We start from the raw sequence: 19,911 nt of genomic DNA on the forward strand, positions 1-19,911 counted from the left end.
AAGTATTTAGTAGTAAAGTAATATGATAGTAGTGGCAACGGTAGCAAAAGTAATGTTTTTGGGTTTTGTAGTGATTGTAGCAGTAGCAACGGTAAAGTAAATAAGCGAAGAACAATATACGAAAAGCTCGTAGGCATTGGATCGGTGATGGAGAATTATGTCGGATGCGATTGATCATGCAACAATTATAACATAGGGTGACACAGAACTAGCTCTAGTTCATCAATGTAATGTAGGCATGTATTCCGAATATAGTCATACATGCTTATGGAAAAGAACTTGCATGACATCTTTTGTCCTACCCTCCCATGGCAGCGGGGTCCTATTGGAAACTAAGGGATATTAAGGCCTCCTTTTAATAGAGTACCGGACCAAAGCATTAACACATAGTGAATACATGAACTCCTCAAACTACGGTCATCACTGGTAATGGTCCCGATTATTTTCACTTTGGGGTTAACGGATCATAACACATAATAGGTGACTATAGACTTGCAAGATAGGATCAAGAACTCACATATATTCATGAAAACATAATAGGTTCAGATCTAAAATCATGGCACTCGGGCCCTAGTGACAAGCATTAAGCATAGCAAAGTCATAGCAAAATCAATCTCAGAACATAGTGGATACTAGGGATCAAACCCTAACAAAACTAACTCGATTACATGATAAATCTCATCCAACCCATCACCGTCCAGCAAGCCTACGACGGAATTACTCACGCACGGCGGTGAGCATCATGAAATTGGTGATGGAGGAAGGTTGATGATGACGATGGCGACGGATTGCCCTCTCCGGAGCCCCGAACGGACTCCAGATCAGCCCTCCTGTGAGAGTTTAGGGCTTGGCGGCGGCTCCGTATCGTAAAACGGGATGAATCCTTCTCTCTGATTTTTTCTCCCCGAACACGAATATATGGAGTTGGAATTGAGGTCGGTGGAGCGTCACGGTGCCCATGAGGTAGGGGGCGCACCCAGGGGGTAGGTGCGCCCCCACCCTCGTGGACAGGGTGTGGGCCCCGTGACGTGGATTCTTCTTCCAGTATTTTTTGTATATTACAAAAATAATCTCCGTTGATTTTCAGGTCATTCCGAGAACTTTTATTTTTGCACAAAAATAACACCATGGCAATTCTGCTGAAAATAGCGTCAGTCCGGTTTAGTCTCATTCAAATCATGCAAGTTAGAGTCCAAAACAAGGGCAAAAGTGTTTGGAAAAGTAGATATGACGGAGACGTATCAACTCCCCCAAGCTTAAACCTTTGCTTGTCCTCAAGCAATTCAGTTGATAAACTGAAAGTGATAAAGAAAAAAATTTACAAACTCTGTTTGCTCTTGTTGTTGTAAATATGTAAAGCCAGCATTCAAGTTTTCAGCAAAGATTATGAACTAACCATATTCACAAGAACATTTAGGTCTCATGTTTACTCATATCAATGGCATAATCAGCTAGCGAGCAATAATAACAAATCTCTGATGACAACACTTTCTTAAAACAATCATGATATGATATAACAAGATGGTATCTCGCTAGCCCTTTCTGAGACCGCAAAACATAAATGCAGAGCACCTTTAAAGATCAAGGACTGGCTATACATTGTAATTCATGGTAAAAGAGATCCAGTCACAGTCATACTCAATGTAAACTAACAATAATTGATGCAAATGACAGAGGAGCTCTCCAACTGGTGCTTTTTAATAAGAGGATGATGACTCAACATAAAAGTAAATAGATAAGCCCTTCGCAGAGGGAAGCAGGGATTTGTAGAGGTGCCAGAGCTCGATTTTGAAATAGATATGAATAATATTTTGAGCGGTATAATTTCATTGTCAACATAACAACCGAGAGATCTCGATATCTTCGATGCTACACACATTATGGGCGGTTCCCAAGCAGAATGTTAAGTTTATACTCCCCCACCACCAACAAGCATCAATCCATGGCTCGCCCGAAACAACGGGTGCCTCCAACTAACAACAATCATGGGGTAGTTTTATTTGCAATTATTTTGATTTGATTTGAGCATGGGACTGGGCATCCCGGTGACCAGCCATTTTCTCGTGAATGAGGAGCGGAGTCCATTCCTCTTGAGAATAACCCACCTAGCATGGAGGATACAGACAGCCCTAGTTGATACATGAGCTATTCGAGCATACAAAATAGAATATTTATTTGAAGGTTTAGAGTTTGGCACATACAAATTACTTGGAACGGTGGGTAGATACCGTGTATAGGTAGGTATGGTGGACTCATATGGAATAACTTTGGGGTTTATGGAATTGGATGCACAAGCAGTATTCCCGCTTAGTACAAGTGAAGGCTAGAAAAAGACTGAGAAGCGACCAGCTAGAGAGCGACAACAACGCGTGGATCGATGGGCCCTCCTCGCCATCGCGACGTCACCACCGCCCGATAAAGGAGGAGCTGCCACCCAGGATCGCCAAGGCATGTGGCCTCATCCTCCACTATTCAGAGGTGGTAGTTACGGCGGTGCCTCCGGTTCCCGCGACGCGATATCTGAGGCCGAACGGGCGGCGCAATAGAAGGAGAGGTACAATCGGCGCCATGTTGGTCATCGCTTCGCGTTCTCCAAGACGGGCATGGTGCCGGAATGGGTCCGCAATGACCCGGACCTCGCCGCAGTGTGGGCGCTCGACCGCTCCATCAGCACAGCGGAGATGGCCGCCAGGCACCGCCTTGACGGCGAGCTGGCCAAGATCGGCGAGGAGTGGTCACTTGGCGATTGCTTCGCCAACGCCGGCAGGGGCAAGGCCGCCGCCAGGGCGCCACCACCACCTTCGGCGTTTGCCAGGGGGCCCTCCGCACCGCACAACAGGAGGCGGAAGGGCACCTCCGTGAGGGTCAGGCAGCCGCCAGACAGGTCTGCTGTGGCCCTCCTGCATCCTTGCGCCGCTGGAGGAACAACAACGACGACGACGACAGCATGGACGCCGACGGCGGTGCAGTAGGGGAGGGTGGCCATGCTTATGAGATGGTCATCCGATATAGGGTTTAGTAAAAAAATTATAGTTTTCAATAAAATGGTCGAGATATCGTCTGTTTATGTAAATTACATTAGAACTTGAATGAAATCTGTCTGGTTTGCATGAATTTTATCCGGTTGATTCATAAACCATTTGAAATATATGAGGATAGCGTTGGACAGAGGTTTCCCGTATCCATGTCCGTGGACTGGTCCCTTGTCCATGGACAAATGCGGGAGAAAATTTATGGATTGTCACTGGAGATGCCCTTACCAGCCAGCACGTGCACGTTCAAGGCTTGTGTGGCTGGCAATCTCTTTCTTTTCATTTGGATGAGGTCGACATGGAGGAAAACAAACTTTATTTCGACATACATGTTGCAACCGAAAATGGGCATGAGCCGAATATTGTTTCGGAGCTCAGAATATTTTAGAAAATTCATGGATCTATTTTTATCAGAGAAGAGAGCCCAGGAGCCAGCACATTCTATCAGAATCGGCCACTTTGCCGAGTGGATGCCCACCTTGCTAGGATGTAGAAGGTCATTGCTGCCGCCCATACCATGGCCACCGATGCCTTGCCATCAGAGACCGCCTTTTGGGCCGGAAACACCACCGCCATCACTGGGGATATCCTGACAGTACGAGAGAGGGGTAAGCTGGATCACACTAGGCGTGTCACAAACAGAAGGATTTGCAGGTTCAGACCTCTTGCGGCGGAGGTAAAGGCCTTATGTCCTGTGCTCCAGGAGCTTTTTCTCTCCGTATGGATGTCGGATTACAGTGTGTGTGAACCTTTGCCTAAGTGAAGGAGGATGGCTTATAAAGAGTGCGTCAAGCCTCTCCATCTTCTACGTTCCAAGGGATTAATTACGGTGTTGATCTATACCTACTACGAGAGGTAATAGACATGTTAACACTTCTTCTTCGGTGGAAATTATGGGGAAGGGAGGAGGTCGTGGCCGCAGGGAGAGAAGAGGAGGCAACAACTGTTCGGTCTCCCTCCTACAACGGCAAGGGAAACTAGAGTGTTGGATAAAAGCCAAGAATATTAATTGTTCATGTACTTTTTGATTTATCAAATCCGATGTACTTACTTTAGATTATTAATAAAACATAATCGTTTGCTAAAAAGAAGTATTTGTGTGTCACCATAGAAGGCAAATTCTATGCCCCACCATCACCAATTCATACTGTACTAATCAAGCAAACAATAAAATAAAAATCTCTCAAAATTTCCACACATAATTTCTCATTGATGCCAATCAAAAGATGATGAATAAAATGGCATATCATTTCACAACTCCTCCAAAACCTCTCCACTTCTATAAAAAGAGAAAAGTATATTTTTGAGACACAACATTTAGTGCCTCATGTCTGATAAGCAGATAACCTCCGTCCAAAACTGGAGCGAAATGTTTTTGATGCTGACATATCACTGGTTTTGAAATCCCCCCCCCCCCCCCCCCCCCCCCCCGAAAATGATACACCTACGGACGTTCCTCACGGAAAGAATCCTATAGGCGTGCGTGTTCTATTGTAATTCATCCATCCCCCGCTGAATTTCAGGATGGGCCCCTCCTTCCCCCAACCAATTGATGGCAGCTCAGTCTGTAGGCATAAGTCTGTAGAAAAATGCCCGTAGCTGTAGCATTGTTGCCCCCCCCCTCCCACCATGTTCGTTGCACGCACAGGAAGCTAACACGTCCTCATCGCGGGTGCCCAAGCCTAGGTGTTCGAAGCGCAATTAGGAATTGGCTACTCCGCGCCGATAGTAGGGACAACTCAAATCTTGTCGCGCCACGGCTTCGTTGTCTTGCTGGTCCCTGTTTAGTTGGACCCTGTTGAGAATTGGCTCTAGAGAGACCAGGGTTGGCGGAGATGAGAGGAATCAGAGCAAGGGTAATCATGTCGATGGGATCAGGCTCAGCACCGTGCTACTTGTGATAGGCGTTGGGATTTTTTCAAAGAGGAAGGGTGATGTAGTATAGCAGCAGATAGTATTTCCCTCAGTTAAGAATCAAGGTTTATCGAACCAGTAGGAGACTCACGCAAAAATGTAAGCTGTACCCGCACACACAAAATAAATACTTTCATCCAACTCGGGCAAGAGGGTTGTCAACCCCCTTATACTCGTTAATTGTAAGGATTAATTCTGATAGCGATATATAGATAAATTGTGAAGTAAAATAAAAGATAAAAAAATACAGCAAGGTGTTTAGGGTTTTAATAATATGAAGTGAATGGACCCGAGGGCCATAGCTTTCACTAGAGGCATCTATCTCATCTGCGTAGTAATGGTGGATATAATTACTATTGGGAAATTAAAGAAAACACATAGTTATGACATTATTCATGGCATGATCAATATATAGGTATTACGTCTGAGACAAGTAGACCGACATCCATCTGCATGTACTACTATTACTGCACCTCTCGACCGCTATCCAGCATGCATCTTAAGGTATTACGGTCATAACAAATGGAGTAATGCTTGGAGTATGATGACATAATGTGGACAAAGTAATGCCAAATAGTATGTTCGAACCCCGTCATTTTACCCTTAGTAGCAACAATACAAATGTGCCTCGCTGCTTCTCATGTCACAGAGTGAGGAGACCGCAAGATTGAACCTACTACCAAGCACCTCCCTCACTGAAGATAAATCAATCTAATTGACCAAATTAGACGAATAGATCAGAGAGAAATACAAGGCTATAAAACCACACATAATAAAGTTCAGAAAAGGCTCGGTTACTTTCAATGAATAATCTGATGATAAACTCACAATTCATCGGATCCCAACAAACACACCACAAAAGGATTACAATGAATCGATCTATGAAGAGAATATTGTATTGAAGATCAAACATCATGGATGCAGTAAGGTTGATGAAGATGGCCTCCATGATTGATTCCCCCCTTCGGCAGTGTACCGGCGGATTGCGGAAGAACAGATGCTTGCGGCGGCGATAAAATTGTTTCTCATAACAGAAGAACATAGGCTCGCATCGTGTGCGCTTGTGCCTCTGTAGTGCGGCGTCTGGTCTGCCCCCGAAGCTTCTAGGGTCCCTTCTAATCCAGAAAAGATCACCGTAAAGTTCATCGTGTGTGGACTTCATTTGGTATGGTTTTTTCTGGGAAACAATAAAATAGGAAAAAACGGGAACTGGCGCTGGCCACTAGGTTAATAGGCTAGTTTTAGAAAATGATATAAAATTGCATATAAAGCATACAAGATTGATAATATAATAGCATGAAACAATCAAAAATTATAGATATGTTAGAGAGAAAGAATGAGGGTTTTGGGAGGGGTTTGGCTCGCTCGGGCTCAATCGGGAGGTTTAGAAGGTGGGTAGCAAGATGGGAGAGGCTAGAGTGACCAACTTATAGGGGCGCACGGCCATGTACCATGGACGACGTCTATGGTGAAGCTTGAAGGCGGCAATGGGGGTGAGAATGGCATGTTGGGGCAACGCTGCTACGCTCAACGGATGCAGAGAAGGCGAATGGAGAAACGTGGGAGCAGGTTTAGCGCGGACGCAGTTTTCATGGAGCGGGAGCTTGTCTTTGTGCATGTGGCACTCATAAAAAGATAGGAAGAGGAAAGAGGAGAGAGTGGAGTGGCACAGGCCAACACACGGGGATGCAAGATTCCACGGCCATAGGTGTGTTTGGCCGCGTAGGCGTGGTTTGGTGCATGGCGAAGCAGAGGCGATGGTCGTCGTCGTTGCTACCTAGTCCGCGCCGATGCAAGAACATGCTCCGGCAAGGGCGAGCAGGAGCGGCAGGGGAGGAACCAAGCATCGACATCGTGGTGGGTGCTGGTAAGCGGCAAGAGGCCGGCCGGAGTCTATATGCATAGTGACACGGCGGCGCACAAGGTGTTGCCAGAATGCACACCCCACACAGACATAAAAAGTAGCATTGACGAAATGCCAGTGGAGCTAATTTAACGGCCACCTGAAGTGGGATTCCAGAACCGGTGACATGTCAGTGGTTTACCCCTTCTTTCTTTTTACACAAAATGCCTTTTGTTTTGAAATATGAGGGACTAAAATTCATCCCAAAAAAGTTGAGGGGCAAGATGTGGACTTCTTGTAAACTTAAGGAACTAAAGATATGCTTTTATCATAAAAATAAAAACGGAGAAAAAGTATAATTCTCTCTTCTAGTATCCCGGCGGCCGCCAAGATCTCTCGTCTGCGTGTGATTTGTGCGGAAATAATCACTCCGCGTTAATCTCTCCTCTGCTAGTCAATTTCTTGGCATGACCACCCGCTCAGCGCTGGTTTAGCTGACTCCATTTTATATTCACATGTTGATGTTCATCTTGGCCAGACAGCAGCTAGCTAACCTAACATGTACGCCAAGGCGCTGACTTCGAAATTAATAGCAATCTGAGAAGTAAAAATTGTCATGGTTGCGGTTAGCAGCAAGCAAGTACAAAACAAGGTTAGAACTGTATGTATGGACCATCATTCTTGACCCTATCGGACCAATATTAGAACTGTATGTATGGAGTTCTAGCGAACACGGTTCAAATTAAGGGGAAACTTGATAGAGTAAAGCGTGATTACAAGAAAACCAAAGGAAACTCATGCAACTAATACATTATTATTGGAAAAAAAAGTTATGCAGAAGAAAATTAGGACTGCCGTATTCGATACGGGCCGAAAATTTAAATTACAAATTTATTGCTATGTAGGTGAGCCATGAGAGTGGTGACGATTCGAAATGGCGGAGGTAGAGTAGCTACGGCTTGGTGGCAAAGGTGGCGACGACTCGCAGCCTCAGCAACTGCTGGGCGGTTTCATCATCACGTGCCCCTCCTTGTTTCTCCTAGCTGCATGAATGTCCGTCACACATCAGTAACCATTCATTTATTGGCACACTCATGAATATGTAGCCAGTTAATATATACTACTCTATTTTCTTTGCGGAGAATATATAATGATGTTTGATATTACCTGAATAGGGAATCTTGGACTAGGTGGATCTCGTGGTACCGTTGAGGATGTTGTCCAGCAGTTGCGAGAAGGGTGCCGGTAGATTCGGCTTATCAGGGACCTGGAGGGGGTGAAACATCCCACCAGGGGAATTCTTTGCCATGGCATGAAGAACCTATAGCATATAGGCGTCGCGCATGAGTGAGTTGATGTAATTACTAAATTGTCATGAAACTTGGATTAGTGTATCTCCAATCTTATACTTACGTGGTTGTTCGCGTCTCCGCCGAGAGTAAACGTGTGGACAGGTACTTTTGAGACGAAGTCCTTGGCTCCATCAAAGTAGTCCCCCTTGTTGATGAGCCCATCGGAGAAGAGCAAGATGATGCTATTCCAGTGTCCACGGTAGCTGATCAGTTTGTGGGCCTCGGAGAGGCCAGACGCCATGTTCTTCGTGCAGGCGGACCGTCTCCAGGACGGGCTTTTTCTGTAGCCTTTTAACTCTGTATCGGTCGAATCAACTATTTTCATATCAGACGTGCACGTGTTCGGGGTTGACATGACATAAGTGTAACCAAGGCAGCTATCCACGAGACGGATGAGCTTCTCTTGCACCAACCAAAAGATATTGTCCACAGTTTTATAATCTGGGGTTGAGGTGGTACTGTCAAATGCATACACAATCACCATGTCTAGTGGCCACTTCCCTACAAATCAATATGCCATTCATTCAATTATATATATGTTCCTAGCAAGCATATATTATGATTACTCTTGAATTCAGATTGGGTCGAATATTTGTTGTTACATATACCTGCGCCACTGAGGATGGTATCCACCAGCCTCGAAAAAGGCACCGATAGACTCGGTTTTTCCGGGACGGGGAGGGTGTGAAACGTGCCTCCCGGTGAATTTATTGCGATGGTGAGAAGATCCTATAGCATATACACATGATATGTGCGCAAATTGAATTGATTAATAAGATGGACATAATTTGGATTAGAGTAAATCTGGTCAAATACTTACTTGGTTATATGCATCTCCACCAAGAGTAAATGTGTGCACTGGAACTTTGGAGATGAAGCCCTGAACTCCATCAAAGAAGTCGCCCTTGTTAATCAACCCATCAGAGAAGAGCAAGATGATGCCATTCAGGTGCCCGTGGTCGCTGATCAGTCTATGTGCCTCAACGAGGCCAGCTGCCATGTTGTTCTTGCATGAATCCCTTCGCCAAGCTGAGCTTCTTGTGTACCCATTTGCCTCTATCTCTGTGCGGTCAACTAGTTTCATCTCAGATGTGTACATGTTAGGGGTCGACATGACGTATGTGTAGCCAAGGCAACTATTCACAAATTGGGTTAGCTTCTTTTGCACCAACCAATAAACCTCACGATTCACCTTGTCCCTAGCCGGTGTCAAGGTAGTGCAATCAAATGCCGACACAATCACTACATTTAAAGGCCACCTCCCTGCACATAATATTGACCATTCATCATTCAGTCAATCATATGTTTGTTTCCTAGGAAGCATGTTTTAGGGAATACTCCTATATTGCGATTGGATCGGATGGTTTTGCATATATACCTGAAGTGGGACTAGGATTCTTCTCACTGTGCATCGTGGTATCATTAAGGATGTTATCCAAGAGTTGGGAGAAGGGCACAGATAGGCTTGGCAAGTCCGGAACAGGGAGGGGGCTGAACATCCCGCCTGGGGAATTTGCTGCAATGGTGCGAAGACCCTGTAGCATATACACATGATATAGATAAAAATGAAATTAATTATTTTTAAAAATATATATTATATGGACTGGCTTAGCTCAAGTCAGATACATACATGGTTATATGCATCTCCGCCGAGGGTAAACGTGTAGACGGGCACACTGGAGAGGAAGTCCTCAGCTCCGTCAAAGAAGTCGCCTTTGTTGACCAACCCATCAGAAAAGAACAAGATGATTGCATTCATGTTCCCATGATCTTTGATTAGTCTATGTGCTTCATAGAGTCCTGTCATGTATTTGACACAGGCGGTCCTTTTCCAGGACGGGCTACTTTTGTAGCCATTTCCGTTTATCTCAGCAGAGTCAACTGATTTCATATCTGACGTGTAAGTATTAGGGGTTGACATGACATATGCGTAGCCGAGGCTGCTACCCCTAATGCGGGTGAGCTTCTCTTGAACCAACCAAAAGACACTATCTACCTTATACCAGTCCGGTGTCGATGTGGTGCAGTCAAATGCATACACAATCACCACGGCCAGTGGCACCTTCTCTGTACGTCCATCCACTGGTTCACTCATAGTGGGTGATGGGAATTAACTGCATGCATGTGTAGATGTAGTGTGTCAACTTTTTTTGACTCATGTGTAAGGGAAATCGAGCAAAAAGAGAGCCACAGACACACATAATATGTAATTTTTCATCAATGTGTGTACGTAGCTGCACATAAAAATGTAAGTGCACAGAAGATACAAGTTCTTATATTCACAACCACCTCTTTCTATATTGACCTTAGTTTCCTTATGAATGAACTGCTGAGTAAACTTGTAACCCCCCCCCCCCCCCACACACACACATATTTATTAGTATGTTTTTGAAATCAAACTTTTCTATTTGACCAACTTTATAGCAAACTATAAATGTCCATATTACTAAATGAAAATATACTTAATGATTACAGATTTGATAGTGTAGATGTTGATACTTTCCAACAAACTTGGTCAAAGATAGAGATGTTTGACTTTTGAATAATAATAATAAACCTTATAAAAAAGGTATTGAGGGAGAACTATGTTTTAAATGTATGCTCTTGCATGAATTTTGTGTGTGTCATTGCAGTCCCTAATTTTATGCGAATAAAAAAACTACATCAATAATTAACTAATCAAAAGGTCATGAATCTATGATAATTTTAGCAACTTAAGAGGTAATCCCTAAGAGTGAACGTGCCGCCACCATCTGAGATCCTTATAAGACCAAAGATACATAATGAGCTGAGCCCTCTAGGATATATTGATTGTCATTCACACTAAACAAGTAGCGTATTATTTTCATGTAGCAATCAGGAAAATCCATTTCTTGCTACACACAAATGCTTTGGGGTTTATCTTGTACAATAATATGTTTGTTCATTCTCAGCTACTCCCTCCGTCCGGTGAAAAGTGTACATATAGAAATTTTAGGACAAATTATGGAATGAAGTAAAAAATGCATTGGAAAGATGCAAGCCACCATCTCTGTCCTCTTTAATTATCCAACCCCGATGAGCTAAGTGCATGTAGAAATTAAGGAGACCATGTGTAGAATGTAATTGGTCTTGATTACCGCGTGATGAGAGAGAAGCTTTTTTTTTACTTTAAGTGTATTGGGAAGATAGACGTACACTTTTTTGTGGAAAAATTCTAAACCCAAATGTACTACCTCCGTCTTGGTTTATTGGTCCTCATTGTAATTTGAACAAATATTTAACTAACAAAATGTTAATGGATGTGAACAAAAATTATATCGTCGTTGTGATATAATTTTTGTTCACATCCATTAACATTTTGTTAGTTAAATTTATGGTCAGGATTTGGCACAAAATACAATGTAGACCAATAAACCAGGACGGAGGTAGTAGATGGTCTAAATAGATCATACATTGAGAAGTTGATGCGGCCTTAAAAATTAATTTAGATGAAAATGTTTCTCCATTAAGCAGGTAAGTGACACATGTACATTCTTTAAATTTAAAACTAAAGTGTTTTTGTCATGTCATCTAATACCATATTAACTTGGCAGTTGCGCTCTCTTTGTCAACACAACACACTTGCTTTAACGTTTATATATATAATACGATACAGAAAACACAAGAAATACCAGAAAGGTTTATGGTGGCCTTGCTTCTTTATGCGAGCTAGCTAGCTAGATTTATGACATCTTTTCTACTTCCATTGCTCTGCTTCCTGTCAAGTTGTTTGGTTCTAATTTGAAAGAAATTCTGAGATGGTCCCGGCAAATGCGAACATTTGATTTCTGCAATTCAATGGCTAGTAGATTTATTACCTCTTCGAAGGTATGAGGTTGTCGACAAGTTTGTGGGGGTCAATGCAGACTTTTCTCTATGTACAAAAAAGTAAGGTAATAATAATTAATTAAACCATGGTGTTAAATAAGGAAATATACAATATGCTCATTAATATTAATATCTTGCTAATGGACATATTTGCACTTGATGTTACTTTGGCCTGGATTAATATTTATTAGTCAACTACATGTTTATCATATAGAAGTATGAGCTGTATATTCATGTAGCGAGTAAAATATAGTAAAACTCTATTCACCTAATACTATTGGATGGTAACAGAAAAACTATTTTAATTTGCAAAGAAATTGTCCTGTAGTTTTGCTGAAATTTGCACAATTAAATAAAAGTTAGGTGACATGTGATTAAGAAATGAGAAAAACTGGGGTTAACTAAAGTTTTTCTTTAGCGATATTTTTTACCGGCATATAAGGCATCCTACATGTTATGTAGTCGTCGCGAGGTGGTCTAGGGATCTAGATGTAATTTTTACTTCAGCCCTTTTTTGACAGTTGATGAATAGATTTTTCCCACAAAAAAAAGGTATGCAAACTTTGATTACGTGGACTTGTTTCTTCATGCAAGCTAGCTAGTAGTAGATTTATGACATAGTTTCTACTTCCATTGCTGTATCTGCTTCCTGTGAAGTTGTTTGGTTCTAGTTTGAAAGGATAGTTTTTGAAAATAGTACTACCTAGCTAGTGATTTTCATTTGTGATATAGTTTAATGATCAACGCATGCTATATCAGGACCTACCTCGCAACAGATTGACATATATGAGGACGCCTACAACGGGCATTTCTGAAGTAACCAACAAAAGAACAAGATATAAAAAGTAGTATACAGAAGAGATTAGCAGGCAAGAGTTGCAGCACTTGGACATACATACCTGGAGATTGATATAGCCGGCTGCTAGCTAGCTCGAGGGACGGGGCACGCGTGTCTGTGTGTTTGTGTGAACGAAATGAGTGTGGTGCTAGATCCATATCGAGCTGCTCTTAAATAGAGGGAGTTGCAGAGGAGGTGTACTCCACTTGTAGCTAATAACTAAAACAAAATATTGACACAGCTGTTTGCCTCACCACGATCGGGATCCATATGCACTTTGGTAGCACGCAAGACACGGTAAATCTAGCACGGTCTACTAGTATAGGCATGTGCATGCAATTTACACTCATCAATGTGCACACCTTCCTATAAGAAGATCAGGATCCATGTGCACTTTGGTAGCACGCAATTTACACTCATCAATCTACACGGTGATCATCTCCCTCTATCCATGGCCAGCAAATAAGCATGTATGTATGTGAAGATCGGTCTTCCATCAAGTACTACATCTCATGAGACTAACACAAAAAGGATTCCAATTCAATCTTGTATTTTCATTTCAAATTTTAGTTCTAGCGGGACTGACAAAATTCTAAGACATGGACCTATTATCTCAGAAGCAAATCGATCTGTCCACAAGCAGGACAAACTGACGATAACTAAGGGCGCGTTTGGTTCTCGATCGGGCAACTGCTCACCTCGCCTCGCCAACCAAGGAAGCTAAGGCTTTGATTCTAGGGAGAGCATACGCGTTTGCATGCATGTGCATTCTGGCAGCAGCACGCAACACACGGTGAATCTCCCATGGGCATGGGCCAATGTAATCAACTACTCCAGTATATGCACGTGCAGTTTATACACTCATCAATGTGCACACTTCACTATGTCCTCCCTCCATCCACGAGCACATTGAAACGCGGATAGTTTAGTTTGCCAAGTTGTTGATTTAGTTAGTATACAACGTCAGGTAAGAAAGTTGACTCCGTGCTTCTACCAAGACGAGCAGTATATTATATATCTTATGAACCCCAGGTACACAAAAACAGACGGCTTCACTAGACTCAAGCGTTAATCACGGCGCCTAATTAAACTAATTAAACTTTCCGTGATCTGATCTGCACGACTTATCCAACCCATGTGACGCTGAGCTGCCCAGGCACTCCGGTATTAATTTTCATGAAACTTCCAAGAATACACGTTTGATTATGGCAAACCCCCCAGGATTTGAAATTTTAACTAAAAAGGGCCTAGTTTATTACAAGCGCCTGTCATTTCTTGTTTGTCGAGTCAACCGGCCAGAAATCCAGTAGCATAACGAAGTTATATTGTATAAAGATGGACGAACAAGGACCATACAAGTTCTAAATATGCGAGAGCAGCAATACAATAGGCAACCTTTTTTCCTGTGTATTTGGGTGATTTCTAACCAACTTGTGTGCTTTCTTCGAAAAGGAGGATTATCTCGGGCCTCTGCATCAAACGATGTACACAACCATTTATTAAAATGATCCAAGTATCAAAGTGCAAGAACAAGTCGGGTAAAATAAAATACTCCCTCCGTCCTAAAATTCTTGTCTTAGATTTGTCTAAATATGGATGTATCAAGTCACGTTTTAATATTAGATACATCCATATCTAGACAAATATAAGACAAGAATTTTGGGACGGGGGGAGTATAAACAGGACAAAGAGCCACAACCAGTAAAATAAGCCACTGTGCCTACACAAATACCCTATTATCGGACCGTCATCTAAGCAGGTTAAACGTAGCACGTCGGTTCCACCCAAAGGTCATGAGCTCCCTCGCTCTTGCATGGTGTAGTAATGACCACGTATGGACTCATCCAGACGCTCGGTAGATAACCTATAGAACTTTTGAATATTTGTTCTGTTAAATACACAATCGTTCAGACAGTTCTAAATAGCCCAAAGTAATGCACTCCACCCTTCCTAACCAATTACCAAATAAATTTGATATACTATTAGGTGGAGGTATGTTAAAGGACTCGTGTATTGTTGGCCGCATGAGCTTGGCAAGTTGGGAATTAAGGAATAAGTGTCGAATTGTTTCCTCATGGTCAAAGAAACAACAACGTTTACTACCTTTCCACCTGCGCTTTGCCAAATTTTTCTTGGTAAGAATCACACTCTTATGCACAAACGACATGAAAAAATTAATCTAAACTTTCCGCAGCAGTTCCTGTGCGTGTCTCAGCAATCATACGCAAAAGAATTGGACGGAACAAAGTGGTTTGTGTGGAACACCTTTATTCAAGACTTCTATATGATCGAGCTAAGTAACGAGCACACGAAAAAATAACGGAAATTGTTTTGAACTAAAAAATAAAAATTGCTAAGATAAAAATCACACAGCTGATTCGATGGGGCGCCCCTATATCTGGCCTTAAGCGAGTCGCTACAGGGGAGACCGATATTGGTCGGCCCAGACTTTCGTTTTTTGCTTTGTTTTTTAACTTTATTTATACTTTTAATATTCTAAATATATATTCCAAAAACACTCTATAAAAAACATTTTAAAAATGTCGACCAAGCAATTGAAAAATACCAAATGTGTATAAAAAATGTTTATGATGTATACAAAAAATGTATAAAAAAACATGATCATGTATTTAAAAAAATAATATTCTAGCATTTGATTTTTTTTTCAAAAAGTATTCGAAAAATGTTGATCAAGCATTTGAAAAATGTTAAATGTGTATAAAAAAATTTCACCATGTATAAAAAAATGATGAAATGCTTTTATCATGTATATAAAAATGTTAATCAAGCATTTCAAAAAAATTTGAGTAAGTATTTTAAAAATGCTAAATATGTGTAGAAAAAATGTTGCTCATGTATTAAAAAAGACGAATATTTTTATCTTGTATATGGAAATGTTAATCAAACATTTGAAAAAAAAATTGAACAATTATTTGTAAAATGTTGATCAACCATTTCACAAATGTTAAATGTGTATAGAAAAAGTGCTGACCATGTATTAAAAAAATATGATTTTTTATTATGTACATAAAAAATTTTATTCAAGCATTTTAAAAAATGTTGAACAAGTATTTGAAAAATGTTAATCAAGCATTTGGAAAATGTTAAAAAAAGTATAGAAAGAATGTTGACCATGTGTTAAAAAAAATCTTTATCAATCATCTAAAAAATATTTAAAATGTGTATAAAAATCTTGACCATGTATTAAAAGAATGTTAAATTTGTATTGAAAAAATGTTAGACATACGGTAGAAAATTGTTGTTGACATATACGGATAATTGTATAAATGAAAAACAAAAGAACCAAGAAAACCAAAAATGAAAAAAATAAACCAAAGAAAAACGGAATAAAAAACTAAAGGAAAATTAAATAATCGGGGAAGAAAAAAGGAAAAAAAATAGAAAAGAAACAAAAGAAAACAAAAAAGGGAAAATCTGGAGAAAATCGGCTCGACTTGCTTCAAGTAGGTCGCGCCGCCTCTACTTAACACGAACAGTCGACTGGCGCAATGGTTAACAGCGTTCGCTATCTTCCTGATCCCTCATTCTCCCCTTTTTCTTCTATTTTTATTAACTGTGCGCGAAATAGGCCAGCCCGACTACTGTAGCTGCTTCAGCGAGACATCCTGCAGGTTCCCTAAAGGCGAGATAAAGTCGTCGTGGATTCAATGTTTCGCTCATGGAGTCACCCGGGCTCTGGATGGGCTGGTTGACATCGTTCCTCTGGGCTTCTAGCCTGTGGGGGTTATTATCTCCGAGTTGGAGCCTGATGGGTCCAACCAGAGAGCCCACGCCTCGGCCCCCTTGTTGTTGGGGCGAGGCTTCTTCGCCGTCTCGTAGCAAGTCTCTCGTCCTTTCTTCCCGGCTATAAGTGCCATCGAAACCAGTGACCAACATTCATTTGTTGTGCTTCTCTGTGCAGGTGTCTATTCATTCTTCTAGCAGGAAGAAGAAGAGTGATTTAACGCTAAAAACGAACAATGTTGCTTAATGAGCATGAGGATCGTATATATATGATTGATGTTGAACCACTTTCATATTTATACCCATATTGCAACAGGAAATTACCTAGTTAACTAAGAAATCCATCGAACATGTTGAGGCTGAGTAATTTCCTTCTAGCCTGTTAGCTAGTCCTACTGTTCCCAAATACCCCAACCCAATCAGTCCACGTTCCCAACAAAGCAAAAGCCCATAAACCGATCGCTACCTCCATGCCATGGGAAATCGATGTTTGCTCTGCAAGCAAATTCATTCTACTAGGTTCATGCGGCATGCTGCGGGCCACACGCTTTCACCCTCCTTTTGCATTGTTTGTCGTTCGGTAAACCACTCCATAGACTGACGGTAGTAAACCATTTTGGGAACAAAGCAAATGAAAGCCAAATCTAACAAATAAGCTTTATCAACCCAAGACGGAGATGGGAGGGTAATTCGGTTAGCCTTTCACTTTGTTATTCGAAGAAAAAGATGTATAGGAATAACCTCCATGCATATGCTAAGTACATGTAAGTAAGAGATTCATACATAATGATTTAATCTTTGGGCAGAGACAGATCAAACATGAAACTAAACAAACATATCCATGGCGATAACATAACTTAATGCCTTACGTACAATAACACATCGGACAGAAGCAGACTAAGGCATATCCTAGTGGTGGGAAGGGGCTGATGCCTTCTCACCCACCTAGGTTCAAGGCATGGTACTTGTAATTTGGATTTGTTGCACCAATTATACCGTATGGGCACGGACAGAAATTCACATTTCATTACAGATGCATGTCATGAGAACTTTAATCTATGTTAATCGTGATCTCATTTAGTTATGTGAAAACTGATTTGCCTTGCATACAAGATTTTTATATGTCCTGTCTAATGAGTCGATGCCTTTTTGAACCAGTAATAAATTTTAATTTCTATCAGTTAATCTCGGTATCATGACTATACCAGCATTCATGTGCATCACTATTCTACCAATGAATGCATTACTACTATATTGATAATTTCTTATCTTTTTATGCTCACTCTCTCTTTTTCCCAAGACATGCTCACTTGTAATGACCCGTAGTCCAGAAGAGGCGGGGATTTGTTTTTTGTTGTGCATTGCATTCGTGCATACAATTTTGGGGTCAATTTAAACTTTCAATTAAACTTAGATGAATTTGACCATATTAGAAATTTGGGTATGACCTTTGCGTAATTTTAGAGTTTTGTATCACAATTCAAATAAGTATATGACTTAAGGACTAAAGTGCAAAGTGCAATTATATATCAGCTGGAAATTGGATTAAATAAATAAAACAATGATGAATAAGAAATACACAATTCAATCATATAGTTCCATAATACAAAGGTTTAGAACATCTTGTAATTTCAAACGGTGGGAGTACTTATTTGTTTTCTTTTTTGAACGAAGCTACTAATATTTGGTAGAGAATATAGTTTATAGCAATGCAAGACATTGTGTGTGTGTGTGTGTGTGTGTGTGTGATGGGTACCCGCATGCATGGCGACATTTAGTGATAGGCCATGTACCTGGTCCCGCAACTAGTCATGATAGAGAATTGCTATCTCTATTGTAGCTTTTTCAGGTTAGAATTTCAGCTGTCGATAATCCCACTTTCTTGATGTATCTTGCATTTTAAGAGAGAAAAAGGCATTAGAATTGCATCGTAAAGTCAAAAATATAACATTAAAAAGGGTAAATAACACTAGAAAATAATGATGCAAAATGGACATATAGACTACCATCGAACCGTGAGAATCACCTAGCAGGACCTGCATGGTTTGCCACTATCGGAGCTAAATCCGGCAGATCCTTCGGTAGGGTATCCTAAGCTAGGTGTCTTGGCATGATTGATGGTAACATGGACACAGAGTTTACCCGGGTTCAGGATCTCCCGAGGAGATAAGACTTTACGTCATGCTTGTTTTCTATTGCATTGGATGTGTACAGAGTACAAGGTACCGAGAAATTTGTAAGTTGATCTCCGTCTATGAGCTTAGACCCCAGTTTGTATAGTATACCAGGGACCCTAGGTTACATGGATCCTAGTTATCTATGTATTAGGAAGTAGAATCCTCCATGCATCCAGCGTCTTGTACACGACAACTAGGCTGGGAGTTGACGTGGTGAGAGGCCCCTTAGCCGGGACACCGTCACACGCCACCCCGCCGGACGACACTCCGTCAGGAGGGAGGAGGGGAGTGGAAGACGCTCCGTCGTGCCGCCTAGAACCGTTGCACGACCAGAGACGCTTTGCCGTTGTTAGACAATTTTGTTCTTGTGTGTAATGGGTTTATTTTTTGAGGTGTGTGTGTAATGGGCGTAGTGGCCCCGCAACTAGTTTATCGCACCGGAGTGGCCCAACCCCAACATTTCCTTCCTCTGCTCTCTCTGCTCCGGTCCCGACGACGGCGGCACGGAGGCACCGGATGGCGGGCAAGGGCGAAGCCGCGTCGCCTTGGGGCTGCTGTGCTCCACGGCCGGCATCGGCATGGCCTCTCCTCCGTCGCTGGAGCTGGAAGCAAGCGTCGCAGGCTCAGGTCAGCTTCCCACCCGCATGCCCACCATGTGCTTGTGCTTATGCTTATGCCCATGGAAAGGTTCGTTCCGCCGCGACCTACCTAGCTCCCTGTCATAGCACAAACTACTCTAGATTGGACGGATGCAGCTGCCATCCAACTTATCATCCTGAGGACTAGTCCTGCATGCTAACAAATAAGTATGTTGGGACGGAGCTCATGTGCGATGCCGGCGCCTCTAGCTTTGCTCTCAGCCCAGCACAAGAAAAAGGTCCGGGCCAGACTGCCCATTCCATCCCATGCTGCTCTACTGTACCAACACGCCACCAATGCTTCTCTCCCTCTACGTCAGTTTGCTTGCGTTAGCCCAAACTACACACACTCTGCATCATCAGCCAGGTTTTCTTTTCACAAGAAAAAATAATTTGGCCAGACTTCTCAAACCAACATAACTTCAGGACTCTCTCACGACTCAGCCCAACTCAACCCCCCTTTTGCAGCTAGCTAAGATCAGGCAGGCGGCAGCGGCATCCATCACCGGCGAACCATCAAGGTA

General features: G+C 42.0%; 2 protein-coding genes across 7 annotated transcripts in view; one reads left to right on the forward strand and one right to left on the reverse strand.

Annotated features, from left to right (window-relative positions):
• Positions 1-7,441: 7,441 nt before the first annotated feature.
• Positions 7,442-13,004, reverse strand: LOC125540553. 2 transcript variants are annotated; one of them, XM_048704168.1, is made up of 9 exons: positions 12,890-12,975; positions 11,981-12,036; positions 9,772-10,255; positions 9,520-9,676; positions 8,962-9,404; positions 8,750-8,870; positions 8,203-8,642; positions 7,957-8,110; positions 7,442-7,832 (listed from the first exon to the last, which is right to left on the reverse strand). In XM_048704168.1, the coding sequence occupies exons 3-8, from the start codon at positions 10,234-10,236 to the stop codon at positions 7,976-7,978; spliced, it is 1,761 nt and encodes a 586-aa protein (XP_048560125.1). In that variant the 5' UTR covers positions 10,237-10,255; positions 11,981-12,036; positions 12,890-12,975; the 3' UTR covers positions 7,442-7,832; positions 7,957-7,975. The 2 variants fall into 2 exon arrangements, with proteins under 2 accessions (XP_048560125.1, XP_048560126.1); XM_048704169.1 differs by lacking the exon at positions 11,981-12,036 and having other exon boundaries at positions 12,890-13,004.
• Positions 13,005-19,180: 6,176 nt separating this feature from the next.
• LOC125534949 (putative disease resistance protein RGA3) overlaps positions 19,181-19,911 on the forward strand; it is a 41,079-nt gene continuing 40,348 nt past the window's right edge. For all 5 annotated transcript variants that reach the window (XR_007294563.1, XR_007294565.1, XR_007294564.1 and 2 more), the window contains exons 1-2: positions 19,181-19,376; positions 19,856-19,908. The gene's annotated coding sequence lies outside the window, so the exon portion shown is untranslated. The remainder of the gene's footprint in view (positions 19,377-19,855; positions 19,909-19,911) is intronic.

Source organism: Triticum urartu, chromosome 2 (genome assembly GCF_003073215.2).
Source record: "Triticum urartu cultivar G1812 chromosome 2, Tu2.1, whole genome shotgun sequence".
NCBI classification, from domain to species: Eukaryota; Viridiplantae; Streptophyta; class Magnoliopsida; order Poales; family Poaceae; genus Triticum; species Triticum urartu.

Coding starts and splice junctions, on each gene's coding strand:
- LOC125540553 (XM_048704169.1), bottom strand. CDS start 10,236: ATGAGTGAACCAGTGGATGGACGTACAGAGAAGGTGCCACTGGCCGTG. Junction 9,405..9,519: donor GAATCCTAGTCCCACTTCAG/GTATATATGCAA, acceptor TATTATGTGCAG/GGAGGTGGCCTTTAAATGTA. Junction 8,111..8,202: donor GCGGAGACGCGAACAACCAC/GTAAGTATAAGA, acceptor TATATGCTATAG/GTTCTTCATGCCATGGCAAA.